This window comes from Carassius auratus, chromosome 5 (genome assembly GCF_003368295.1).
Source record: "Carassius auratus strain Wakin chromosome 5, ASM336829v1, whole genome shotgun sequence".
Taxonomy (NCBI): Eukaryota; Metazoa; Chordata; class Actinopteri; order Cypriniformes; family Cyprinidae; genus Carassius; species Carassius auratus.
This window is the reverse complement of record NC_039247.1, coordinates 12,869,377-12,897,249: the sequence shown is the minus strand read 5'-3', so window position 1 is coordinate 12,897,249 and position 27,873 is coordinate 12,869,377. Positions and strand designations below refer to the sequence as shown.

At 36.4% G+C, this 27,873-nt stretch overlaps 1 protein-coding gene across 4 annotated transcripts in view; it reads left to right on the top strand.

Moving 5' to 3' along the window:
- LOC113076064 (F-BAR domain only protein 2-like) overlaps nucleotides 1-27,320 on the top strand; it is a 36,814-nt gene extending 9,494 nt beyond the window's left edge. The window contains exons 3-30 of one of the 4 annotated variants that reach the window (XM_026248728.1): nucleotides 1,573-1,647; nucleotides 2,296-2,437; nucleotides 3,253-3,405; nucleotides 3,646-3,750; nucleotides 4,776-4,874; nucleotides 7,298-7,394; nucleotides 10,950-10,994; nucleotides 11,214-11,283; nucleotides 11,620-11,644; nucleotides 11,904-11,960; nucleotides 12,142-12,199; nucleotides 12,576-12,751; nucleotides 15,324-15,348; nucleotides 16,560-16,604; nucleotides 17,337-17,382; nucleotides 17,486-17,571; nucleotides 19,199-19,276; nucleotides 20,054-20,575; nucleotides 21,426-21,541; nucleotides 21,653-21,782; nucleotides 22,175-22,234; nucleotides 22,621-22,732; nucleotides 22,943-23,098; nucleotides 23,512-23,644; nucleotides 23,831-24,030; nucleotides 24,547-24,611; nucleotides 24,893-25,057; nucleotides 25,232-27,320. In XM_026248728.1, the coding sequence (XP_026104513.1) occupies nucleotides 1,573-1,647; nucleotides 2,296-2,437; nucleotides 3,253-3,405; nucleotides 3,646-3,750; nucleotides 4,776-4,874; nucleotides 7,298-7,394; nucleotides 10,950-10,994; nucleotides 11,214-11,283; nucleotides 11,620-11,644; nucleotides 11,904-11,960; nucleotides 12,142-12,199; nucleotides 12,576-12,751; nucleotides 15,324-15,348; nucleotides 16,560-16,604; nucleotides 17,337-17,382; nucleotides 17,486-17,571; nucleotides 19,199-19,276; nucleotides 20,054-20,575; nucleotides 21,426-21,541; nucleotides 21,653-21,782; nucleotides 22,175-22,234; nucleotides 22,621-22,732; nucleotides 22,943-23,098; nucleotides 23,512-23,644; nucleotides 23,831-24,030; nucleotides 24,547-24,611; nucleotides 24,893-25,057; nucleotides 25,232-25,254 (3,064 nt within the window). In that variant the 3' untranslated portion in view covers nucleotides 25,255-27,320. The remainder of the gene's footprint in view (nucleotides 1-1,572; nucleotides 1,648-2,295; nucleotides 2,438-3,252; nucleotides 3,406-3,645; nucleotides 3,751-4,775; nucleotides 4,875-7,297; nucleotides 7,395-10,949; nucleotides 10,995-11,213; nucleotides 11,284-11,619; nucleotides 11,645-11,903; nucleotides 11,961-12,141; nucleotides 12,200-12,575; nucleotides 12,752-15,323; nucleotides 15,349-16,559; nucleotides 16,605-17,336; nucleotides 17,383-17,485; nucleotides 17,572-19,198; nucleotides 19,277-20,053; nucleotides 20,576-21,425; nucleotides 21,542-21,652; nucleotides 21,783-22,174; nucleotides 22,235-22,620; nucleotides 22,733-22,942; nucleotides 23,099-23,511; nucleotides 23,645-23,830; nucleotides 24,031-24,546; nucleotides 24,612-24,892; nucleotides 25,058-25,231) is intronic. The other 3 variants (XM_026248737.1, XM_026248743.1, XM_026248752.1) reach the window with 3 other exon arrangements.
- Nucleotides 27,321-27,873: the final 553 nt, after the last annotated feature.

The window sequence follows — 27,873 nt, the reverse complement described above, 5'->3', positions numbered from 1 at the left end:
TTATGACAGGCTGTTATGAATACAGACTCCTCTTCCCAATATAAATACTAAAATAATTCAGTATTAGCATTATAATATTACATGTGTGTGAAGTGTTAAACAATCTGTTGGTTCTGAATCTTTACAAGCAAATGTTTTTGTAGACTAAACCGCAGAAACCAGATCACATTTCAAAATAATAAGCTGGTATTTGGAAATCCTTATGAACAGTGAGATAAGGTGTTCTGTGTGTTTGTAGCTTTATACTAAATGTGAAGTTCACTTATTTTTGCTAACAGTCTTTGTCTGTGTCATTAGTATGCAGATTAGTGTATTTTAGAACAGGTACTGATGACACTTACCAAACAAATGTATCTAATTTCTAATTAAAGTCATAGTTTAATGCATTCAACTGAATACAGTACTGAATACACTTTCAGAAACATGCGTACTTCAGTCAGATCCTTCACCTGTGAAAGGGTTGAAGCACAAGCAAGACATGTGTCAGGGGAGCAAAGCTATTCCAGAGGAAACCATTTTAAAACTTTTCTCATAAAACTGTAAAAAAATAATAATAATTTCAGGAATGCTGCAAGTCCTCCGAAAGCCTTGTCTCACCAAACTAATGGAAAGAATCCACTCTGATAGATTTCAAAAGTGTAGAGGGTATAAACCGTCTCTTGAGCTCTGTGACTGACAGAGGAATTTCAAGGATTCATAATGCCAAGCCATTGGAAGCTTTATTTGTGTCATTTTAAGAATTTATTCTTGATTTACATTCTTTTGGCTATGGGGAATTCAGAGGATGATGATAGATATCGGCAGCTGTTTAGCCAGAAACTGAGCGTGTGTGTCTCCCCCTCCTGGACCCTGTGTGAGGTGGTCTCTGTCAGAGTGAAACAGTGCTCAGAAGAGTTTTCCAAATAACACTACCTTATCAAAGTTGTGGATGCACTTATAGATTTTCACATTTTAGAATAATAGTGAAATCATCCGAACTATGCAATGTCAAAAGTGGAAATTTGAAAATTACATAGTGACCAAGCAACATCCTAAAATGCTGCGTAAACAGTACTGAACGGGTTCATGTTTGGCTGAGCGCACACTGCTTTTTTAAAACCTAAAAACCTTTTTCATTCATGTGCAGGTGCAATTTAAATTTTCCTACAAACCCCATTTCAAACATTTACGCATAGGCTTTTGAATCAGAAGGTTAAGATCGGAACCAATTAATAGTACTTGTAAGTGACACTTTCAGTGTGTGTTTTTAATAATGGCCCATATGGCAGTATTGTATTATTGTTTGATTTAGTTCATGTCTTCTTTAAGTTCAAGACAGGACAAAATCAGAGGCCTTTGTTTGTCTATATGTAGGTGTATCTGTCATTTGTGCAACTTGCATTGAGTAGATATTAGCACAATTAAGTATGCTGACTATTGTCTGCAAGTATATGAAAAGGTCAGTGAGATCAAAGTGTTGTTTAAAGGATTTTTTTATTATTATTATTCTAAATAATAGTCAGTGTTAGACGGCCTTTCATTATTTGGACTTGATGGATTATTCACCCATGGTTTTCTCTCCTCTTGTCACAGATCCACCATAGAGGAGGCATATTCACGATCAATGACCAAACTGGCCAAGACCGCCAGCAACTGCTCTCAACTAGGGTAAGAGTGTGTGTGTGTGTGTGTGTTCGGACTTAGGGTTTACCAGTAGGTTCATTCTGAACACAGTTTCTCAATAATGTATTTATAATGAGTTGGTAAAGCCACATCATTTCTATGTCTCTAAGGCTTTATCCATGACAGCCCAAGCTCATTACCTGCAAGGAAACAAAATGAATAGCTGTTCACTTACCTGCCTGGAACCTTTTTGAATCTTTATTCTATGTAAACTTTAATCTGGCAGACGTGCTGTACTTTTCCTTCTAATGCAAGACATCTTGGCAATCAGGCGAAACTTAGTTAGCGACTTCAAAAAGATCTGCAGGAAGAAAGCATTACCTCATTGTTATTCTATTGTGGTCCTAAAATAGCCGAAGTTTGTATAACTTTGCTAAATATGCTAGTTGGGGGGGCACTTTATTCCTCTGAAGCCCCCTCACATATCATGTTGTCAGTACAGACATTATAGTGTCATTAAACCTTGCACAGAGCTGTTTCCATTAAAAACAGCCGGGACCAGAAGATAAATCTGATATCGAGAGAATAAACACACCTTGGTGTTAAATCACAAATCATGTTTAACACATTTTCTGTTTTATTTGTACAATGTGTGTGGAGTGTTATTCTTTGAGACGACTATTTGTTCCACAGGACGTTTGCGCCGGTGTGGGATGTGTTTAAACAGTCCACCGAGAAACTGGCAGCTTGTCACATGGAGCTGGGCCGCAAGCTTCAAGAGCTCATCAAGGAAGTCCAGAAATATGTGGAGGATCAAGCCAAAAATCATAAGAAGGTACGGGAGCTGCCGTCATCTTTGGCGTCTGATTAATATCCATGTAAGTTTGCTCACAACATGCTGCACAGGAAAGTATGAACTCAACTTCTCAGTTAAAATGAGACTGCGGTACACACGTCATTCCTCCAAAAAGGTCCGAGGTCTGATATCACTCATATCTCATTTTGTTTTTCGAGGGAGGAGTATCAATATGAAATGGGAATATAGTTACATAATAATAATATTGGTCTCCTGTACAATATGTCACAACATTAACTGCTTATTTCTGATCTGTTTGTGAATATGGTCCTCGTCTTCTCATGGAGACTTCAGAAATGTATTTTGTAATAATATATATAAATTATTTTTTTTTTTGCTCTTTAAATTTGTGCATATTTGTCTGACTATTTTCTCTAAGATTTTATTATTTCTGTGGATATGAGCTGTATGTTTTACTGAAAATAAATGTTTTTCGTAAATATCAACTTACAAGCTGAATTTAATGACAGTTAAAGACATTTCCCCTGCCAGCATAGATTAAAGACAGTACAAATAATACAAACATGGTTTATAAATACATTTTGATACAGAGAAAATTGAACACAAGTTTAAGATTTAGAAGTTATTTCATCCTTCAAGTTAGTTCTTAGTGTCCAGTTTAAACAATAAATATTCAATTCAAACTTCACAGATGAAAAACCTGCAAAAAATTAAGCATATGCATTAAATGCCCATTATACAAATTTAAGAGAAAGCTATTTAGGGCTGTGGAGATGACATTTTTTGAAGATGAGAGTAACACAGAGGCTCTTTCTGGTTTCTCTGGCTTGTAGACAAAGGAGGAGGTGTCGTCCACACTGGAGGCGGTGCAGAACATCCAGAGTGTGTCTCAGGCCTTACAGAAGAGCAAAGAGAACTACGTCAGCAAGACACTAGAGCAAGAACGCATGCGCAAAGAGGGGGCCACACAGAGAGACCTGGACAAGGTGCACGCATAGACTAGTACCTACATGAATGATAGTCCAAGCACTACTGAATGCTTGAAAGTTTGCCAGATCAGTCCTTTTACGAATGTCCATTCATCCACCGACCTGACTTCCTAAAGGAATTGTGTCTGTGGTAGATATAAGAGGAGATCTAGCAGATACAAAAGGAAAATTCAAAACACGTCTTCTAAGGTGTCTAACTGTGTACTCTGTCTGTTTTGTTTGTTTGTTTGTTTGTAGGCTGGGTTGAAGGTCAAGAAAGCCACTGAGACCTATAAGTCATATGTGGAGAAATATGCCACTGCAAAGACAGAATTTGAGCAAAGAATGACAGAAACCGCACAAGTAAGACTGTGTGAAGAGTGCATGAGTGTCGACACACATATTTTTATACTACAAGCCTGGTGTACCCATACTGTGAATTTAAATATATTTATGTATATGATATTGTGTGTGTATTCAGTTTCTATATCAGAATGGATGTATTTCTACCCTCAGTATAAATAGCTTTTAAAACTGCATTCTGTGACGCAAAAACAGTATTATTTATAAATTTATAGTGGATTTGGGCATCCACCATGACACAAACGGTTCCAGTGGCGATACTGGTTGAATATTTTACTGGTGGAAAGACCTCTCAACCAGTCAGACCAGAAACAACTGCTATATTTATAAGCAAGCTCACAACTTCATATAAATAGTAATATAATGTCTGAATATCATGTCTTTGGCCTTGGTGTTTTAAATTCAGTAGCACCATGCAGGAAACACTAGCAGTCCCTGACCAATCCTGCACAATTATTTTCAGTCCCAAAGAGGCCTCATACATACAAAGCTTAAGCTTCATTTATTTTTATTTTTTTTAAATGATCTAGACGCATGCACACACACGTTTTCCCCTGTGGTCACACATGCTCTGACTTATGCTGTCATTATCTTGTTTCTGCTCATTTCCTCATCTTTTTCTCCTCTTCCTCTTAAAATCTTCTGAAATCCTACTGTCAGTCTGAGAGCAGCATAAACAGCAAATCAGGCATGCAGCCATCCTTGCCACACACACACACACACACACACACACACACATATCCCGCATCCACTCATGCCTTATTTTCACTGTGTTTATGGATGTTAAATGTTTTTTTTAGCCTCCCAGACCACCCAAATAGGCTCTTCATAGTGTTGTGCCAAAAACATAATAATGTCTTATGTACAGACACAAACAGGACTATTGTGATTAAGTATCATTTCTTACATCTGCTTTCAGCTTCACTTTTCAACACTGTCTAAACCGAGTATTATGCATTTTTCAACTGCTTTTGCACCATTTCAGAAAGATAAATTATTAAAATGTTGTGTGTTTGTGTCTACAGAAATTCCAAGGCATTGAAGAGGAACATGTACTGCGTATGCAGGAGATTATCCATTCATACTGTCAGTCTGTTGAAGAGACGCACATACAGATAGGAGAGGTATACACAAATCACCCTTTTATTTATTTACACAAATGTGCTTAAAAAAAGGAAAAAAAAGTATAACATGAAATTTACAACAAAAACTGTGGTAACACTTTATTTTAAGGACCATTTCTCACTTAAGTAGTTGCTTTTTAGCATGCGTATTACTAGCACACTGGCTTATTAATGCTTTATTATTAGTTAATTAATACTTCTAAAGCACACATTAATGTCTTATTCTGTATGAACATATTTTTAGATCCCTTCATCCCACCCCATACCTAAATTTAACAACTGCCCTACTAACTAGTAATACACAGCTATTCATAGTGCAAATTAGAAATGTAATAAGGCAAACGTTGTAGTTAATAGTTAATAGAATAAAGTGACATATTATATGACATATATATATATATATAATTTAATTATTTTTACACAATATAAATATAATTTTTTTTTCCTCCCGGTAATTTCTAGTCCTGCAAAATCAGTTTTTCTAGTTATGATCTGCTGCACAATATTTCTTTTTTATAGTAATTATACAATTGTTTCTAAAAAAATATATTTATCCAGTAATCACAAAACAACTGGAAAATCTATGAAAATTCAATGTGTAAAAGGTATGAAATCTGTCTGTTGTAGCATTATTTACCAACAGAGGGCGCCAAACATGTGCAGAAGTCAAACAAACATAAATGAATTTCATAACGTGATGCTATCTTATCAGTCCTCAATCCCATTGCCTCTGATTTAGAGTGATTTAGAGCACATGCACACCCTGTTATTCATTGAAATATACTTCTGTGCAGGCATCTGAACACACCAATATAATTCCTATAGACCCACAGCAAAACGATCACTTTTAGGCATTTTAATGGTTATTGACCACTGAGCTGTTGCATGCTCATATTTGGGCTTCCTCCTAACCACACAAAGTCTTGTGTTCAGCTTGAGCCCGAGGAAAATAAGATTCAAGTTTTTCTTTAGTTAGTATGTTTATACTATGACAATGTGTATAGTGTATGAGTTGAATCCTCATTCGAGTGCAGCATTTGCTCATGCAACAGTTGGTGTAATAGTTTTCAGATCTTGGTCTTGTAACAAGGGGATCTAGATGTGGAATGAATGGCAGAGCAAGAAAATGACGTGTGTCTGAAAGAAAAGATATATAAGACTAACTTTTTAAATAAACCTTTTAAGACCAACTTAACTCTTCACAAGCTATGAGGCCGTTACGTGATGGTATATGCTTCTGTAGATGATACTCAGTGATTTCAACATTATAAAAAATTGTTTAATTGCCATATGCCAAAGTTAGAATTATGAAACATTAAATTTTTAAGAGTTGTTTTATACTTGTAAAAAGTCTATTTTTGAATTATAATTTAAGAGTACAAAATAGTTTTTCCCTCACAAAGGACATTAAAGTCTCTGTCAATTGGAAGTGACTGTCATGTTGACTTCAGTATCATGACATATTTCCAACTGAAATGGAGTGTTGAATGGAGGGCGGGGTTTTATTTTCGCACCCTCGGTCCATCTCTCGCTCACAGAAACCTAACGGTCTGAGGGGAGTGGTGAAGGAGACTCTGCCCAAGCTATCACACTGATAAAGATTAGCCACACAAACTTCTCTGGAGAATTGTTCACTTCAAGACTAGCAGTGTGTGCCAACAAAGTAAATAGTGTGCATTTATTCATGTGGACTTTAAGTGCACAATCTTATACATTTTGTCTTTTCGTCTGATATTCTTTCTTTTTATGTGATTAATTTCAGAGTAGTATTATTTTAAATCATTCAAATACTATTGAGTTTTTTAGTAATATTTTAAATGTTTACTTTTTCCATGGTCCTTTTGAAGTTTTCATAATTTTTCATTTTATTGTATTTTTATTTGTAATTTATTTTTGTGTGTTTTAATTGTTTTAGTATGACAAGTTCATAAAAAAATGAAAATGGGAAATGTAATTATTTCATTTAACATTTCTTTTATTTCAAATAACTAACATGCTTTTTATGGTTTGAGGTGTAGTTAACTATTGTTTCAGAGCTGGTTGGTTCGGTTTTTATGAAAGTGTTTTCTTTTAATCCTCAAGTGAATAAATGCTTGATCCTAGACCGCTTACAAAGGCTAACTTTAAATTGTTTTAGAGAACCATATAAAGAGTTCCAATGGAAAAGCCTCTAAGTGCTGTCTAAAATGAACATTTTTCTTGAGATCCTATGTTTATGTTCAGTTATTTCACTTTTGCATCTGAACTTTTCATATGTTATTTGAAACTGATTAAGCTTGTATACCTATTATATGTCTAGTCCGTCTATATTCAAATATACTTGTATTTCTCTCTGCTAAGATGTTGCAGTGAAAGTACTTTAGAATTGCATGTAATCTTCTGCTATCTGTTTTTTTTTCCCCCTCTGGTTTATTCTTTTAAAGGTGCAAGAAGAGTTTGTGAAAAACATGGAGAACACTTCTGTTGAGAGCCTCGTACAGAAACTGGCAGAAAGCAAAGGGACAGGCAAAGAGAGACCAGGTAATACAGCTGAATCACTCCCACATAGCATTAACCTCTGGCACACAACTACTCTGCTCTTGATATTATTAACATGACTGCTCATGAGTTCATTACCAACTGGCTAAATCAAAAGTTTTTTTTTTTTTTTTGGTGGGTTATCAGATATGAGCAATAGTCTGCACTATAACACTAGTAGTATGTTTGGCTTGATGGCTGTAACACTGGAGGATTTGTGGTGTCTCAGCCAGCATTGGCCGTCACATGCTAAGAGGAATGTCAAGCTCACCCACCTTTACATGGGACTAAGCCACTTGAAATTGATAGAGCTTGACACAGCTACACTTCCCCCTGTGTTCTTGCTATTTTTCCTCACTTATCCCCCCGTGACCTTTCAGTTGACCTCCTGCTTCTCCCTCCTTTCAGAGGGTGGAAGGTTTTTCACAATTCACATAGAGAATATAATCTTTCTTGAAGCTAAAGGGGTGTGGAGCATAATTAAACCAGTTTAGCCAACAATTATATTAACTATATAAATGTTAAACACTAGGATTTTGCCTTTGTTTTGGCTTGAAGGCTTTCATTTTTTCTTCTTCTTAAAATGTTTTTCCTCTCTTAGCAGTGTTTCAAAACTTTTACTGTGTTTTTCGAACACCATGGCACTGTGACGTCGGCTAAACCAAAGGCCTGAGTTTCTCACCACTCCTATATTATATTATATTATATTATGTTATATTATATTATATTATTAGTTATAATATATTTTGATATGTAATTTATTCTTGACATTTGCTTATTCGTGATCCTTCAGAAATCTTTCTAAAATGCTGATTTAATATAATAATAATAATAAAAGGAAGTTTAAAAACGTGTTTGAAAGAGAAGTCTTTTGTAGCATTATAAATATATTTACTGTTATTTTGGATTATTTGAAGGTGTCCTTGCTGATTAAAAGTATGTATGTGTGTGTGTGTGTGTGTGTGTGTGTGTGTATATATATATATATATATATATATATATATATATATATATATATATATATATATATATATATATATATATAATATTCAATATAAAGGTACCCCAGATAAACTATGTCTGAAGGTTTAGTAACCCCTAGAGTCTAGATTGACCATTCTGGCTTTTGGCTGCCCTCCATGTGTTTTGACAGCAGAATTAATTGAGTCTAAAAGCTGTTTTGGTCAACAAAACATTCCTTCCCCATATCAAGCTGTTCATTAGGGATTGAGCCATTGTCAGAGCAATAATCTGAGCAGAGTCAGAGCAGTCCTGACCAGTATAGAGAGAGAGATTGAACAAACTTTGTACCACGGAAACAATCCTGAAGAGACACGCTGGGCTGTAGGGAGACTGCAAGGTATCCAGCTGGGCTGTGAACTGGCCACCAGCCAGACACGCAAACTCTCCTCGCTGTGTCGTCCGAGAGTCCATGCTCAGCACATGCAATAAAAAAAAATATATATATATATTCCTCAGGTAAACGCATGACTGCATGCGCCACTCATAAACAAGCACACACATGTATGAGCATTGACAAAAGCATATATTACCTAGTTATCTAAATAAGGACGTACTTTAGACTGTTGTGTTTTTTTATCTTATTATAATTTCTAAAGACAATACATAATCAAAACTTAACTTGATTGAATTTTTAGAGTTTTTAAATTATTTTTCCAAGGAAGGAAATTACCCCCCCCCCCCCCCCCCACACACACACACATACACACATAAATACACATGTGTTTACACATGTAAACAAAGAGGTCTGTCTGTGAACATGATTTTAAACCAAACCTAATACTTTTTCCAGATTAAGATGGCATTGTTGTGTCTGCTGTTTGGATGTGTGTGTGTAAATGCTGTTAGATGGAGACTGGAAGTGTTGTCAGTTGTACGGTTCCTCTCCTGACTTCACTCAGTTAGAAGAAACTTTTCCTCAGTCCTGCAGCTGAATGGAAATCTTAGAAATCAATCTGCATTGTCCGGCTTTCTAAATCTGTTTACATATACTTGCTGATTTGTTGTAATGAAGGCAAGGCAAAGCAAGTTTATTTATATAGCACATTTTATACACAATGGTCATTCAAAGTGCTTTAAATGAATACAGGTTTTTGTTGTTTTGTTTCACTTTATTTTGTAGTTTTGCTTTTGTTTTATTCTAAAAATGTGGTTCTGAAGGTTAGGTTGTTTATAAATATTATATTATATAGAATTTAATGCTGTCAAGCGATTATTCGCACCCAAAATAAAAGTTTGTCATAATATTTGTGTGTATACTGTGTATATTTATGTATATATAAATGCATATATTTAAGAAAAATAAGTTGTTTCTATATATTAAATATATTTATATAATAAAACTTAAATATTTTCAAAATATTTACTGTATTGTGTGTGTGTTTGTATATACATAATAAATATACACAATACACATACACATACATGTATAATGCGATTAATCGTTTGGCAGCAATAATAGAATTATTACATAATATCAAAAACAATGCATGTCTGTGCTATGTCTCTAATAAGACAGTGTGTGGTTCAAGTAAATCAAATAATCTGGTATATTTAATATGATTTCAGTTGAAGTGGGTCTTTATTTTTGTTTGGGTATGTTTGTGAACTGACAGCACGTGACCTCTAGTTCTGTGTGATCCGAGATGATCTCAAACAAACAATAACAGACAGAGATAAGAGACTGAAGTGATCTGGTGCAGTAGAGTAGATCTTCCAGTCGTACTGTATCTACGTCATCAGCGTGTGTGATGTGTGCCTGTCGTGACTGCTCTGAACAGTGCGCATGAGCTCCACTCACAGCCGTCGTTCTCCAGGGAAATTGTGTTCAGCCGCTTGAGTTAAACATCACACGCTTTTGTTTTTTCAGGTCAAGGCATTTTCTGTGCAATGAAAATAGCGCCCCAGGCTCTCTTGCAGAGGTCTGATAGTAGTAAAATGCTGTCTGTCGTTTTCTTGAACAAGCATTAGCTTTTATGTGCATTAACACAAAAGAAAACACGCTCCAAAGGGCTCTTCAAGCACTGAGGGGCATCTCTCCTCTCTTTACGGCCAGTCACGAAAACACAGAATTCATATTTATATGCTGTCCAGATGAAATGATAGGAGTAGAGGTTAAATCCTATTGTTTTGCGTTTTAACTTCACTCTGAAATAAAGTGGCTGACATGTTGTTGGGTCATGACTGCAAACTGAGTATACAGCATTTAGCGTGAGAGTGTAATCAGTGCTGCACGTCATTGTATTGGATTTGTGTGTTCGTTTGATTTCTGAGGTTAAAGGCAGAAGTGCTTCCAGGCATTTGTGTGTGTGTGTGTGTGTGTGTGTGTTGCATGCTGGCTGTGAACTGAGTGCTCTGGCATAAAGGGGAAGTCAAATTGTACTGATTGCCAGGACCTACAGATGACTCTGTAAATTTGTTTGCCAGAAAATCTGACCTGCATATGTGTTACAGTCTTCATGGATATAAGTTCATGATTTTATGAAATGCTGTAAAAAAAAAAAAAATCAATCAAAAAAATGTTTGTTATCATTACAGGGCCCATTGAATTTGAGGAATGTAATGTCTCAGTCGCCACGGAAGGTCTGAATTCATTTTTCTCTCTGTTCCAGTTTTTTTTAGTTGTATAGAAAAAAAATATAGAATGTAATTTCCCTTTAATATCTCTGATTACATCTCTTTAGAATGATAGTTTTGTAGCCTTTACATTCTGTTTAAAAATCATAATACCCATTTTAAGATTTGTTTCAGAATCAACTCTATTTGTCTAGATTTGTAATAATCATTGCTGTGTCTGTTTAGCTGCAAAACCCAGAAAAAGGAAGACCTTTGCCATACCAGGCAGACGGAGAGATAAAGACACTGATTCCACGTAAGTCTTGACTTTTACTTTAATGTGCTCTCTCTGTTTTTATGATTTAAAAAATAATAATATTTTTTTAAAGAATTAAACCATTTTAAGCTAAATTCTTAAACTTACTGTTCTTCATAGTATTTTGTGAGTTACTTGTAATTTTTGAGGATTATGCAAATTTCGATCTGGTGATAAAAGAAATTAAGATTAGAAAAGTAGACATATTTTTGTTATGGAGAGTTTTTTTTTAATTTAGAGCAATGATTATAGTGTTTGAGTAATTATAATAAGTTATGTTTGCAGCATAATTTTGCAATTGTGGTAAAATGAAGTACTTTTCTCCCTGTTGAATAGTGAATCAGCTGAAGTAGAAGCGGTTGTGAGTATACTTTTTTTTACATTAATAATATTTTTGATAGAAATATAAATATATATATAGATATATAAATATATTTTGGAGAAAATTATTCTTATTTTGAATGTTACAGTAATTATTAATGAATTAATAGTATTAATACAATTATGAAGGTGTTTTTCAGTCATTTCATACTATGAAACTCGTTCTTTGATCGATGTATGCTCCCTCTTGTTATTTGGAAGAAACCCTGTTTGATTTGCACTTCCGATCTTTCTTTCAGAACACTTCCAACGGAGCTCCGCCGGGTTTCTACGGTGCTATAGATCTTCATAACGCCGTGAGTGGTGACCTAATGTTGTCTAGAATTCTTACAATGTGAAGTAAAGACAACATAGTCTAAATACTTCTTGCGACATTGCTAACAATAGTGTGTTTTACCTCAGTCGGACTCTCCTGGTGTTGTGATGTATCGGAGAGTGTGAATAATAGGATTTTTGTCTGTGGTGTGTTTTCTGCAGAATGTGCCTCAGCTGGACGAGGAGGGCTTCTGTATCCGACCAGAAGTCAATGAAAATGATATCCTTACTCCAGATCCATCGCTTCCATTCCCCAATCACACACACTTTCATCTCAGCCACAGAAACATTGTCCTTTATCTCTTTCATGGCCTCTACTCAATATAAACTCTGAACACTTTTTTTTTTGGCTTGAGAACATAGAGTGATAACTTTCTCTTTTGCACTTTTATCTGAATGCCTGCCAAGTCATTCCTTCCCATCAGATTTTCTTCGTTCTTCTGTTCTCTTTACCAAAGCTGTGTCATCACTCTATGTGGACTAAAATACATCTTAAAAAAATGTAAATAAAATACCAAATCTGATCTTCTTAGCCTGTGATCCTGTAGACGAATTTGCATGCCCGGCACAACCATTTTCCTTAATGTTCTGATCACATGCCAAAGAGAACTCCTTTTTTTCATCCAGCGACTCAGAAGATGAAGACGAGCCAAGAAAGTTCCACGTCCAGATCAAACCGGTGCAGACCAACAACGGCACACACCAGCACAAAGCCACCATCGACGAGCTGAAGGCCTCGATTGGAAACATCTCCCTCTCGCCCACCCCTGCCGTAAGAGACTCGCGCCTCACACCAGATCCCATGACCCCTCGCATTCACATTCATTCATACACACAGGAATGCACGCTGGGCTCTTTATACAGGGTGATTGTACAGCATCAGCAAAGAGACTTGTGATTGGTTGATATCATTTACAGTCATGTTTCTGTTTCCACATCTTGTTTCATCTCTTCCACCAAAACTACATTGGCCCAGCAGACACTAGAGGGCAATATTTGATTATGATATTTACAGGCGATCTTTAGAAATGCTGAAAGTCCTTTCACACATTTTTTTACAATCCTGAGTTGTGTGCCTGAGTACAATTACTGTATATTTTGTGTGTGTGTTGTGTGTGATCCACACCTGTAGAATTAACTGGCTCATTCAAAGCAACGTTGTGTTTTGGGAATGAATGTTTTATTAATCTGAAGCGGTTTGAGTCTGAGCTGGTCACTATGACATGACCGGTGACATCACACATGTACTGGTTTGTGCAAAGGGGACCTCCTATTCTGTCATTTAATGTTGTAAATGAAGTGCGTGTGTGTACAGTTATGTGGTCAAACAATTCCTCCTGTACACACTGTGAGCCTGTGGACCATCTGTGTGTGTGTGTGTGTGTGTGTGTGTGTGTGTGCTGTTGGTAAACAAACCAATGCAACTTCCTGCCTGAAATCTCACCACAGGAAGCACGGAGGGTCTCTGTTTCTAATGAGTAAGATCGTGTACTGTAGGTAAATGTGCGTGGGCAAGAGCTGTCTGTAGTAAAATTTTAGTTTAATAGTTTTTAATTAAAATAAAGGCAGCCGGTGTCTTGACATGTTCAGAGCCAGTTGGTTAAAAAAATCTAAATATGCCTGATTCTTATGAATGGTTTGCAGCTCTTCTCCCCAAAGAAAAAAAAAATGCATTCAATTGATCAAAAGTTACAGTTAAGTCATTTAATATTACAAAATATCTTCTTATTCTTATCAAAGAACCCAGATTCTACAAAAATGCTGAGCCCCACAACTATGCATTTTCAACAATAATGATAACAATAAGAAATGTTTCTTGAGCATCAAATCGGTCTATTGGAATAATTTCTGATCGATCATGTGACACTGAAGAATGAGTAAGGATGCTGAAAATACGGCTTCTCATCACAGGAATCAATAATATTTACAAAATACATAAATGAAATTAGAAAATTGAAAATATAAATTTTAAATTGTAACAATAATTCGTAAGAGACTTTGTTCAGAAAACAGTTTTAAAAATGGTTCCAACTAAACTATTGAATGATATGTGTGTGTTTGTATTGGCTGATAAACATAAGATGTGTTATGGACACAATAAAAGACATATTGGTTAGGTTTGTTAACAGTAACATTGTTTGTTTGTAAGATTTTCTCTTCTCAGTTTCACCCTTTGTGTGTGTGTTTCTCTCTGCATCGCTCACTCTTCATTCTGTTGTGACGCTTTGAAATGACAGAGTGATGTATTTCTGCAATAACACATCCTCACAAGAGCCAGCTTGTGTTTTCAGTGAGCACAGGGCGACAGTTTACTTTAGACACCTCGCTGACACAGCCTCTGTTTACTCTGTTTGAGATGGATTAACACACTCTCTTCATCATTCATTTCACCAGGCTTTGAGCTTTCAGTCTTCTCCCAACTGTCTTCAGAAATCACTCATTTACACATCTCAAAAACTACATTCACCATACTGAACATCTGTCTGTGACACATATCACAGTTGTTTCCTTTGCCTCTCGGTCTCATTTCTTTTAGTTGCTCTGTTTGTTTCATTTTTCAGGCAGATTTTATGTTTAACCATTTTGGTTAAGTCAGGAAATCTAGGTGACGACGGATGCCATGCCATCTGTTGTAGATTATTGCTATTATTGAGCTTTCCGTTTCCATCTCCCCTAGTCTTCTGTTGTCTCTCTTTCCCCTTCATGTTCTCTCTCTCTCTCTTTGTTTCACTGGCAGGTATGTGGCCTGGGTGCTGTAATTGAACCCACTTGCCACTCTGCCTGTGGGACTAAACCTTGCCTTTACTCTATGCACATGGAGGATGTGGATTAGTATGCATGTGTTGGTTTGTGTGTTTTTCCTTTGCAGTCTACCGTTTAGTTACTTGTATGGTCCATATGAGATTATTATTATTATTATTTTCTTCCACTCAGACAGAGTTTGCGACAGAGAGGCTTCATATGATTCACTTTGAATACACAATAAACTAAGCCTTTCCATCTTTGTGCATTTGTTGGCGTTTTGCTAGTTGACTCTTGTTGACATTTGTTAGCCTCAGTACAATCGTTGTAGTGAATTCGGTTGAATTTTCTGCCACTCATTTCCTCATGTTTAGACTGCCTGCAGAATATTGTTGCTGAACTTATGGTTTGAATATGTAATCTCACTACTGTAGTTCTCTGTTAATTCTTCTGTGTGTGTGTGTGTGTGTGCATGCGTGCCTCCGTGTCATCCTGTGAAGCCGGTATCTATTGAATGATTGTGGGGATGAAGCACTTCATGTCTTCTGCTGTTTTTATAACTCCTCTCACTCTCATTAATAAAAGCCTGTTTTCATTTCCAGGTTCATATGAAGAGAAACCAATCCAGTGAGTATTCCTCTCTTTTTTCATCCTCCCTCCATCCCTCTGTTACTCTGAAGGTCTGGCTCTGCCATTTTTGAGTTCTCTTTTTCGTTTTTCTTGGCCGTGACGTTTCTAGCCAAGCCTTCTTCATGTTGCTCTGGTGACCCCCTCCAAAGCCAACTCATCCCATGAGAAAATAAACATCATCTCCCATTTTTTCCTCATCGGAGTAGCACAGTGTTGCCTTCTTAAGCCATGAGCAAGATTAACTGCTTAATTGTGTGTTTATGTTTTTCTATCAATCATAATTTTACATTTTTCCAGTAAATTGTGGCTTAAATGAGCACAGATGCATGCCAGAATGTAGTGTTTACACTGCGGCATGTTCTCACATCAAGAGTAACCATTTCAACCTCCCACGAAAGTTTTACATACTTTAAATCTGTAAGACAGTAATTGAACTTACAGTAGAAACATTTTGTTATTCTTGCACTGGAACGGTAAACATTTCTTCTTCTTCTTAAAAAAAAAAAAAAACACATTTATTGCAAACTTCTTGCAGATGCTAAATTTGATAAGGTCTGGTAAATAATTGTATGCCATGAGTCCTTTAATCTAATATATGTTGTATTTTATCTGAAATCACACCAAGATGCAATTTCAGCAACGACGAAAGATAGATAGTCGAGAAAGCATTCTTTTCTTATGTTTTAATGGAAACATGTTTGAATTATTTTTACAAACTCATTTTATGGTCCGCATAAATTATATTTATCAGCTTACTGGTGTTGGGTTACGGCCAATAACTGATAAATGGCCAGTATTAAAATGTAATACTGTTTTGTCTAAATAAAATAAAACACGCACACAAAAATGTTTTAAATGCTTAACTTTGGACATCATTACATTATAATGGATAGTATGAAAAGTGTTTATTTATTTTGAGATCCATTGAAAGAGTAAATTCAACTGTTTTATTAAATTATTAGCGTTTTAACTTTAGTGCACTTTGGATGACTGCAAAATATATTCCTAATCGTGAAATGTGCACAGTTAAATATTCAATATCTAATCCGTAATCAGTAACTGATACCAATAATAAAAATAAATACATTCTGGTATAGATATATTACTTATTACGTGGCGCTTGTGTAAATTAGGTTTATAGAATAAACTGAAGAATATGCAGTACTGAATATTATTGTAAATGTGGATCTCACACGTACTTACTGTAGGAATGACACGACAACAAACGTTCCCTGCTATGAAACCAAAGGCTGGTGAGTATTCCCCAAGAATCTGAGCCAGTGTTCCCAAACTCTCTTTTGGTCCACAGCTGCGTTTGTGTTGGTGGGATTGAGGGATTCCTGTGAAGTTAAAAAAATTCAAAACAAAATGTAATGCAAATCACAAAATTAATTATTTGTACCAAAATTATATTTGGTTACTAATATAATCTGTTGTCTTTTAACACTGTCATTTGTCCCTTGTGTACTGTATAATATGATGTATGTCTTTGGGATTTGGTCTCAAATACATACCATTTCAGATGTAGATTCTTTATGGTATGTCATTTTAAATGTATGTATTTGATTCCTTGACCAGTGACAAATGGGGTTGCAAGAACATGTGTCTCATGTAGTACTCAACTTGCTACCAGTTTTAAAACACTTGACATGGCACTTAATGATTAGAAACACTATCCTTTCTTAAGCAAATGACTACTGCTGTTCATTTCCTTGCTTCCATATTATTCTTTTTTTTTCTTCTATCCAACAATAACCTATGTCTTAATCTAGTATTTAATTTTTACTGCATGAAACACATGAGCTGCATTTTAATCAGGGCTTAATGAGCAGTGCTCAGCTGTAAGAATGCCAAGTTGAGAAGTTATAATTGTAAAGGGATTTCTCATCTTAATTTAAGGGGTTTCTTGCACCTGAATCCAGTTCGTGAATAAGCCTGAAGAGTTGCGCCGTTACTCAGTTGCTTGTTTTCTCATTGTTTTACAGGCGATGAACTGGGACGGTCCAAGATAGCGCAGACATCCTTTAATGAGTAAGAGAAGCTTTGTTTTTTACCTTTTATTGAAAAAAAGGTTAACCAATTATTCACTTTGTTTTACAACTTTCGTCTTTTTTTTTAATCTATCTTCAAACAGTAGATTATCCAATAATGATCTGCTGTCTTTGGATCCATTCGGCCCGACCAGCGCTGGATCCAGCTCCTCTCTACCCCTCTCATCAGGTAACACCGTCTGTTGTAATACAGGAAATACACAGTCTGGGTACAAGAAAATATAAATATCGCTATGTATTAATGTCATTAATATATCCGTAATATATTGTTGTTTAAAGGGTTAGTTCACCCAAAAATCTAAATTAATAACCTGTGAGACCTCCGTTTATCTTTGTACATATCCTTCCAAAAATAAACAGAGGTCTAACGGGTTTGGAACGACATGAGAGTGAGTTATTAATGACATAATTTTGATTTTTTGGTGAACTAACCCTTTAACACTGTTATTATGAAACCAAATCTAAGGACTTTTTTACTTATATCTCATGCAAGTTTTACAAAATAGAAGATAGTGTACAATTATATTAATATTTATATTTAAAACACATCTCAGGGTCAGCATCTACACTAATCTCAATGACGTAGTTCAGTTTGACAGTGATGGAGTCAGAACGTTCTTCATCCACCACACACACACACACACACACACACACACACACACACACACACTGTACAGGCAGACAGTCTGAAGTCACACACCCCTCCACCCCCGGCCTCAGGAAGGCTTGTGTTAGTCTGACCTCCTTCATTATTGATGATGCTTACAGGCTGGTGAAAGTGTCTGGGCTTTTCCAGTCCACAACAGTCTCCTCTAGAGAGCTCGCTCAGGCCTCATATCCCACAGCGACTCACATAATCTGTAGTATAAAATCTTTTGTTAATGCCATGGGATTTATTTATTTTAAATTGTGGGTTTGTTTTGTTTTTATTTTTGTTTTTATACATTTTTTTTTTTTTTCATTTTGGTGAAAAAAAAAAAATTGCTTGTGCATTCTGAAAAGGACTCCTGTGTGTATGCCGTGTGTGTAGTCTCTGTGCTCCTTCATGACTCCCTCTCCTTTGCTCTTGACCCTGATTGTTGAAATGAAATGTAATTTTCTCATCTGGGAATTACGAGCTTCCATATCTTGGGGAATGGTGCACTTGACAGTAGTCTTGACCCAATATAATTATTATCATTTAGATGTACATCAACAAAAATGAGATGTAAATCATTTTCGCAGAATTAATGTAGTATACTCAAAGGTTTGTTTTTTTGTGACTTTTAATTATTTTAACTTATATATGGTAATATTTCGGTTTGGAAGGAATATTGCCATCGTTTGCAAACAAGTGAGTGCTTTTTTTCACTGATAATCCACTCAATGCAGTCACTAAAAAAGCCACCCATCATTCAAGCTCTGACCTTAGCTGCGAGGGCCAATCATAATCCCGAGTTAATTGGCACCTTCAGAGGTCAGAGGGTGGAATTCGGCGTCCCCATGTCACAGATGTTGTCAAACCTGATATTGGTATGTGTTTGACCAGGCAAAGAAACAAAAAGAGCAGTGAAGAGGACATGGGATGTTACTTACATAGCGAGTTAAGGCGCTAGATTTTTTCTTTTTTTCCTCCTGTGTGCCATTTAGTTTTTTTTTTTTTTTTTTTTTTGTTTGCTTAGCTTTTGAATATTATTTCTTTCATGTGGATTTCTTTCCTACTGTCCTTTCCTTTAAACTTAATATGTTTAAATTGATCCTTATTTTTGTTGGTTTCTTTTTATTTTCTCATCCTCGCTAATGCTTTTATTTCTTAGACCTGGCTTCTCTCTTCTTAGCATCTTTCCCTACATCTCCCCCACTGCAGTTAAATGATGAGGTTTTTGAAGACCCAGGTAATGCTTCTGACCCATGCCTGCAGTGTGATCATCCAAATAAAGCTCTTCCCATAACAGACACTGACCCTAATGGCTCAAAAATAATGCACAAATGTGAATGATGATAGGAATGTTTTGCTTGAACTCACCCCTACCCCTAATATTTCTAAGAGATTCCTACATTTGCTGTGCACAGAAGATAAGAACAGAGCCACATTTCATTGTACTGTTAGGATAGTTCTCTTAAAAAATGAAAGTTCATCATTTACCCAATCAACCAGTTATAGAGATTTGGAACGTCATAAGTGTGAATAAAAAATGACAGAATTTCCACATTGTGTTATTTATTCTATGTGATTTATTTTATTCATTTTGTTTTAGTTGTGAGTGACAGATGTGCATGAAGTTTAGCTTTATAAATTCATACTTTTATTTTATTTTAAAAAGTATTTTGTATTTACCGTTTGTTTTCTTTTTTATATATAGTTTTATACCGATTTTGTTTTACTTTTAATTTGTATCTTTACATGTATATTTAGATAATTTTCACTGATACTGCCTCATTTAAAAAGGTCTGTTTTGTTTATGTACTTCAAAATGTCCCAATTTTGTGTTCATCTAATTTTTTGTGTATAGTTAAGTGAATTGTAGAGCTGTTTTCCACATTCAGATTCAGAGCCTGCATAGACACACATCCAGGTCATCTGTGCTTCTTTCATCTTTTCATTTTCTCCATGTAGTCAGTATGTTTACAGCTGTACATTACTCTGTTCTCTCTGATGACCCCTGTAACAGAAGTGGATTTACAGTCGGAGCCCACGTCTCCTTCAACAGTCAGTCTTGAGGTTATCGAGGCTCCTTCTTTCCTCCTTCCCTCCAAACTGCCTCCTCCTGCTGGTCTTGCCAAGCCGAGCTCTTCTCCATTCCCTGCTCTCCCCTCTGCTTCCTCCATCTCTCCTCGGGAGCCTCCTGATAAGGCTGTTGGTGTCCTCCACCCTGGCCCAGCTCGAGCTATGAGCGTGCCCCCAGCCCTACAGTCCACTCCTAAGGACTGGGCTACCCACAAGCCCCCTCTCAGTGCTCCTGCAACTGGTCCAGACATGTTTTCTGCTTGGGCCCAGAGCCAATGGATTGCCTTTAATGATGCTTTTGTGCCATGTCGTGGACCGTCCCATCAACCAGCGAGACCTCGTTCAGTGCCCGTGTCTCAACAGCTCAAGGTTTTCTCCAGAGAGCCTGCTGACCCATTTGGCAACATTGGGAGAGAGGATAGCGCCCCCTCTCTGAAGGAAGCACCAGCCCGACCCATGCAGGATGGTAATATTGAGGAATGAGAGTTAAGCATGTTCAGACTCTGTCCCATGGCTACATGACAGTGATTTACGTGTTCTGTGGTTTTAACAAACCTGATTTTTTTTATGTAACTGTTGTTAATTGTATGTAACGTAATGATTTGGTGGATTTGATTCTTTCTTTTTTTTCTTTTTTTATGATTGGTGAAAATGTATTTATTATTGTTTGCATTTTGTGCACTGATTATTGTTTTTCGTTTATAATTTTTTTTTTTTTTTTGGTTCAGCTACACAAACTAACTTGGTAAAGTTACTCAAATTAAAATTTATTTCAATTTTTTTTATAATTTTCTGCACTAATTATTGATATGAATAAAACTTTTCAAAAGTACTTGTTAAGCTGGATACTGGAATACAGTAAGAAAATGTGTGGGCCAAATTTGGTTTGTTTTTTTATTACTTTTATGTAGGAATATCTGATGTATGTTTATTTATTTATTGTTTATTTATGGTTTTTACCTACACCACACAACTCAGAAAAATTTCTTTTTTGAAATGTGTCTGCAAACTTGCTCAGGAATTTTATATCCAGCATTTTCTAATTCCAAAACGATTTGACGAAGATGGTTTAAAAGGTGCAGACTTTTCTTTTAGGTTATTTGCCTGATCTTATTTTTTATTATTTTCTGTATTGTGCCGCTGACCCTTGCATGTGCATTAGGTGTAATCTTTAGATTTGACTCTTCACTTGTTTCTGCAAGACTGTGTGATGTCAAACCCAGTATAGCAACATTTTTAATGGATGCTACCTCTGTATTTTTCCCTTTTTTGTGGTTCTTACATTTGTGGTCTTTTTTTTTTTTTTGTATGCACAGTACCACCTCCAAACAGGCCAACCACTCCCCTGGGCACAGCAACTATTGTCCCGCCTCCAAGACCATTATCACGGCCCAAACTACCTGCAGGCAAGCTGACGGGCATCAATGAGGCTGTGAGTAAAGAAGATATTTCCTGTTTCCCCCTCACCCAGGCTAGTTAACAGGATTGATCTGAATGAAGATTGAATGCAGTGAATTATTAATGCGTTAGTTGTTTTCTGCAGGGTCGACCGTTCAGCCCTCCTAAGATGCCCAGCTCCAGCCCTCCTCCCGCTGTTCCTCTGGCTCGTGCAGAGAGCTCCTCGTCTCTCAGCTCAAACACCTCCTTGAGCACCAGCAACACACCTACTGTCGGTGAGCTTTCAGTCTCACACACTCACAGATACACATGATCAACACACACAATGTTTTTTCACATCATTCACATTCATATCACAAATGCCAAATAATGCAAATGTGATTCTTCCACACCGTTTTCATTTATTACATGTGTTACTTAATCATTATTATAACAATAAAGTCATAATTCATATATATTGGGTTATTAGTTTAAAATGTTTTTCTATATATATATATAAAATATTCTTAGGAATACTAACATAAAATATTATATACATTGTATTTCATTATATTGTCCACACATCACTCGCCAGGTCACTCCATTCTCACCCTTCACTGTCGGGCTGTGCTCTCGCCCTATTTCTTTCTTTCCTTTTGTGGTTTCCTTCCTTCCATTTTGATTAAAGAGGACGATCTGTTCGTGGGGAAACTGCCCACTTTTGAGAAGAGATGTGAGACTCCGGCAGGTACAGTGGAAAGCACCCAGAGGAACATTTAGTTCTAACTTTACTAACAGACTCATGAATGATCATCTGTCCTTGATTGCCCAGCTGCATTGCCCCGTCTGGAAAACCACACCCTGTTCTCATTCTGTCACTCACCATTTAATCTTCAGTGTTGTGTTGTGGCTGATGAGGATGCATGGCAGAAATAGTGCGGAGCAAACTTGCTCAAAGATGCCTTTTCTTTTTCCTGTTGATTTTTCAGTGTTTGTCATTACAAAGGTTTGTATTGTCTGAATTGAATAACATTCCTCCTCCTATTTGAGATTCAGTTTTTTAAGGTTTTTTTTTTTTTCTTTATATCTCTCTTCTCTTTGTTTATATCTCTCTTCTCTTCCTTTCTCTTATAGGGACATCTCGTGGGCCCAGTCCAGTGACACTGGCTTCCCAGGATGCATTGCCCATTGCGGTGGCATTCACAGAATCTGTTAATGCCTATTTCAAAGGAGCAGATCCCAGCAAGTGAGTTTCTCATCATCTACAGTACAGATTACATACTATACGCTTGACAAACCTTGACATATCAGAGAACTGTACAACTGTGTGTCTAGAAACATAATATAAATGAATAAATCTTAGAAAGGAATGGGTTGTTTTTTATAATTCATTAGTGAATGCTTGTTCTAGATACGTTATGCTCCACTCTGAGTGTGAACTCAAATGTGATTTTAGGTGCATCGTGAAGATCACAGGAGATATGACCCTGTCCTTCCCCAGCGGCATCATCAAGATTTTCACCTCTAGTCCATCTCCTGCTGTACTCAGCTTCAAACTCTCAAACACCAGCAGATTAGAGCAAATCATGCCCAACCAGCAACTACTGCACAGGTGAGTGTGTGCCTAACACTTGGGTGTTTCTGCTTGTGTTACACTTAATGTTCAAACGTTTGGGCGCAGTGTCATTGATTTATTTGTTTGTTAGTTTCAGAAAGTAATATTTTTATTCAGCAAGGAGGCTTTAAATTGATCAAAAGTGACAGTAACAACTACTGTATATGAGAAAGTATCTTATTTTAATCTTGATCCTGCTCTCTCTCTTTCTCACCCACATCCTTTTCTTGTTGTGTGATTTCGTGCCAGCAGCTCCCAGGCATGACTAATCAAATCAGGATAGATTTGTGATTTAATAGTTGAGCTGCTGCAGTAGGGTTAGTTGTTCCATGCTGCTACAATGACACGCAGCAATGAATTACTCAGCTTCTAATAGCGTTTTCTCTATATGTGTGTGTGTGTGACTCCAGTGACTCCTCCCAGAGCGACACAAACACTAAAGACTTTAGGCTGAACATGCCTGCACTGACTGCGTACCTCAGGAAGAGCTCTGAGCAGAACCCTGCTGCATCCTATTACAACGTGGACATCTTAAAGTACCAGGTTCATAGCTTTTCATTCAGTTATCTTTCAGAAAGTACTCAGGAAACATGACGGTAAAGCATGTTAGTACTAGCTGCTACAGTATACTCGCATGTTTACTATTGATATTTTATTATTGTTGTGTAAATCATAACTAAGCCATGGTCTTCAGGTGGTGAGCAAAGATCTTTTGGCCCTCTTTCTCAGGTATGTTCAAATGGGATTCAGTCAACACCTCTGAACCTCGTGGTGTACTGGAAATGCACTGCTAGTACTACAGACCTGCGAGTGGACTATCGCTACAACCCAGAGGCCATGCAGCCCCCCGCAGCGCTCACCAATGTACAGGTGTTAGTGCCCGTCAGTGGAGACGTCACAAACATGCAGTCGATCCCCAATGCCATTTGGTGAGTTGGAGGGAATAGGCACACAAACATACAAACACACAATATATGTCTTGTGTAGCAACAAAAACATTGCTGTATTGACCTGATTATTGTAATAGGACGTTATATACAAAATACAAACTACTGTTCAAAAGTTTGGGGTTGGTAAATGTAAAATATGATTTAAAATAATTGTTTTCTATTTTAAAATGTAATTTATTCCTGTGATGCCAAAACTGAATTTCCATCAGCAATTATTCCAGTCTTCAGTGTCACATGATCCTACAGAAATCATTCTGAAATGCTGATTGGTGCTCAAGAAACATTTCTAATTATTATCAATGTAGAAAACATGATCTTTTTTTTTTTTTTTTCATGATACTTTGATGAATAGAAAGTGTTAGTCTTTAGTGTAACTATTGATCACTTTAATGCATCCCTGCTTAATAAAACTATAAATTTCTTTCAAAAAAGAACAGCAGTGTATACATAATCATACAGTAACATGAACTGTATGATTGTTATTGTCTTAATTAGGAATGCGGAACAGAGCAAGACATTATGGAAACTGAGTGACATCTCTGAAAAGTCTGAAAATGAAGGTAAGAACAAATCCAGTCAAAACAAGAGTTTCTGATTAACTGCAGCGTAGCATTTTGGTGTGTATATTAATTTAAACAGGTCCTATCATTAAATAGAATTTTCCAAGATTGTTTGTAGTAAAAGTTATTTGTTCCATGTGCAATATAAGCATACTGTATCTTTAAAAAAAAAACACCTCTTCTGTACTTCTGGGACAGTTAAAAACTATTTTGGACTTCATAGCAACCACTATTTTTCTGGCACAGAGTATATCATTGTGGTGTGTGTGTGTGTGTGTCAGGCTCTGGTTCTTTGAGAGCAAAGTTTGAGCTGTCTGATGGTCCATCCATCCCTGCCACCCTGGCAGTTCAGTTCTTCAGCGAGGGCAGCAGTCTGTCTGGTGTAGATGTGGAACTGGTTGGCTCCGGTTACCGACTCTCCCTCAACAAGAAGAGATTTGCCACCGGTAAGAGTGATTTTAGACTTCACCAGTTACACTGTCAATAGAAGATTTCATGATTTAAGATCATAATGTTATTGTAACAGCTTACATTTCAGTCCATTCTCAACATATGCATGAGCATGTAGTTTTGTCTTTGTAATGAGTTGACAGGAGATGTGTGTTTGTGAACATTCACAGGCCGCTATATGGCTGACTGCTGATATCTGAGTAGAGGCCTGTCCGCAGGGAACTTGGAGGTTCATTTCTGTTCATTCATTAATTCTGTTACTGGTTCTCAATGATAATTATGGAGGATGGAAGATAAAAGAGAGCTGTCTCTGTGAAGGCCTCTCATGCTTCTGTTTCCTCTCCACATCCTGAACGATCCAGTGAATCACCTTCTGGAGACTTGAGATTTTTATACTACAGAAACGTAGCACTGAGTATCAAACACTGTGTACAAAGAAAAAAGAAAAGAGAAAAGAAGGAATGTCAGGAAATTGGTGAATAAAATCATTAATCTGGGATACTTTTTGATCAATTCAGACTTTTATAAAGTCAGAACGTTAGTCTTTGTTAATTTGAAATGTATAGTTAACCGTTTGCATTATGTATTAGAGGTGTATAAACATATAGCATATCTAAGCAACAACAAAAAAGGACAAAAAACCTGCACTAACAATCTTTATGGATATTTGTTGAGCATTCATCTCTCCGTTTGAATTCAGTCAGATGTCAGTCACACTGACGATGAAGTGAGCAAAAGGAGCGGTCTTTTTCGTTATGAATGTGCAATGAAGGTATAAGCTTTCAAAATGACATTTATGGATTGTTTTTAAAGTGTAGTGCCATTTTCACTTTAACGTTGTCATTGTCAGCAAAAGGAAACTTATACACTGACCTCAGTGCCTCTTTTATATTTAAAATAATTATACAGGAAAATTTGCATGTTTATGGGTTTTTTTTTTTTTGAAGTGCCAGTTCAGCTCTTTATGCTTCCTGATGGGATACTGAAGGGAAAACACTGCCTAAACTTTTGCCTTTGTCCTTCGAACCCCTTTAGAGTGCTTTTCCTAAACAGTTGACTGCAAAGGAATGCCCTTTTCCCGTGATAGATACAATCCAGGTGTTTTCTGTAATGCCTTATAGATGTGTGCAGAAATGATACCAAATTAAGCACAGAAAATTTTCCCTTTGAGAATATTCTAATTACAAACACCGACCTGACTATTTGGAGGGATCCTTAATTACAAGCATCCAATCTTTTCAGTACAGACTACCAGTTTTTTTTAGATAAATTTATTTTTAAGGGACACTTTATGTTTTTACCAAATGTGCCGTCACGTCTGTTTTTGAGTGTTTTATGTAAATTATAATAATAATAATAACCCGATTCTTAAAATGATGCCAAATACAAATCGTAAAGCACAATGATGCAATGGGCCAGTGGTAGTTACGGAAAAGATTAAATGCTTGCAGGGTCCCACCACCATGTAAGGGTCTTCTTCGCTTAGTCTTTATTTCTCAAATTTCTTTTTTTTGCTGGAACCCAGTGGTGAGCATTTACAGTGCTTTAAGGGGGCCTGTCCCCCATACAAGGGCTATGTGCCTTGTTCTCTTTAGAGGACCATGTCTCCAAGGGCTACCCCAATCCCAGCAATCGCCAACACCATTTTTACCTTAAAATGAAAAACACTAATAAACACTAAATGCCACCAATGAAGACTCTTCATTAATCTGGAACCAATGACGTTCTTAAGAATTACGTCTTGTTTTATTTTTTTACCAGGAACTTTTTTTGTCCCTTTGATAGCACAGTTTTGTGTACAGCATAAAGATTTTATATTCAGAATCGTCACTGTCTTTATGTACTTGTTTAATACTTGTGATTTTGATTGATTTGTATTCCGTATGAAATGTGGTGTTGGTTTCAATACAGAGGCAGAAATCAGCTGGTGAACATCCTGGTCAATGTAGCATTCATATACAATACGATATTGGCTCCTATAGTTAAGGGCTTCTTTAAGTGAATATGAACTAATTGTGTAGTTAGCGAGCTGGTTCTTGCTGCCTCTACAGCCACGGCAATATTCAAAGTCATTTTGGAACATTTAAAATCTCTTCTTTTATTTCTTTCTATGTCTACATAAAAAAAAAAAAAAAATGTTTTAACCCACATAATGTAAACTATTTCTGCCATGTTTCTCTGCTTTATGATTCTCTTTGTCTGTAATAAATGTGTAATATATAAATCTATTCAAATATAAGAAATACTACAGAATGCTAATTTGTCTGTTGTCTTTTTTGTTTGCTTCGATCTATTCAGAAATGAAGGTTATGTTTCATTCACTTCGCCAAAATTTCAGCTCAATTTCCAAGCAAAAATTATTATTTTTCTTTTTTTACAATTACAGTGAAGAAAATCTGTAGCTTGTGGAATGCTTTTCATCCGAGTCATTTTACAAAAATGGCTGTGATGTTTGGAATTGATTGTCGCATTTCTTCTTTTTTCTATTTGCACTAATTTCACCAGCTAATAATGACTGTTTAAAAATTCAGCCATATAAAAGGGTTACTTCACCACAAAATAAATTTTTTTTCATTAATCACTTGTCAAACCCATTTCATTCCAAACCCGTTAAAGCTTTGTTCCTCTTCGGAACACAATTTTAAGATATTTTAGATTTAGTCCGAGGGCTCTCAGTCCCTCCATTGAAGCTGTGTGTACGGTCTACTGTCCATGTCCAGAAAGGTAAGAAAAACATCATCAAAGTATTCCATGTGACATCAGAGGGTCAGTTAGAATATTTTGAAGCCATGGTGAATGATTGGAATATTTC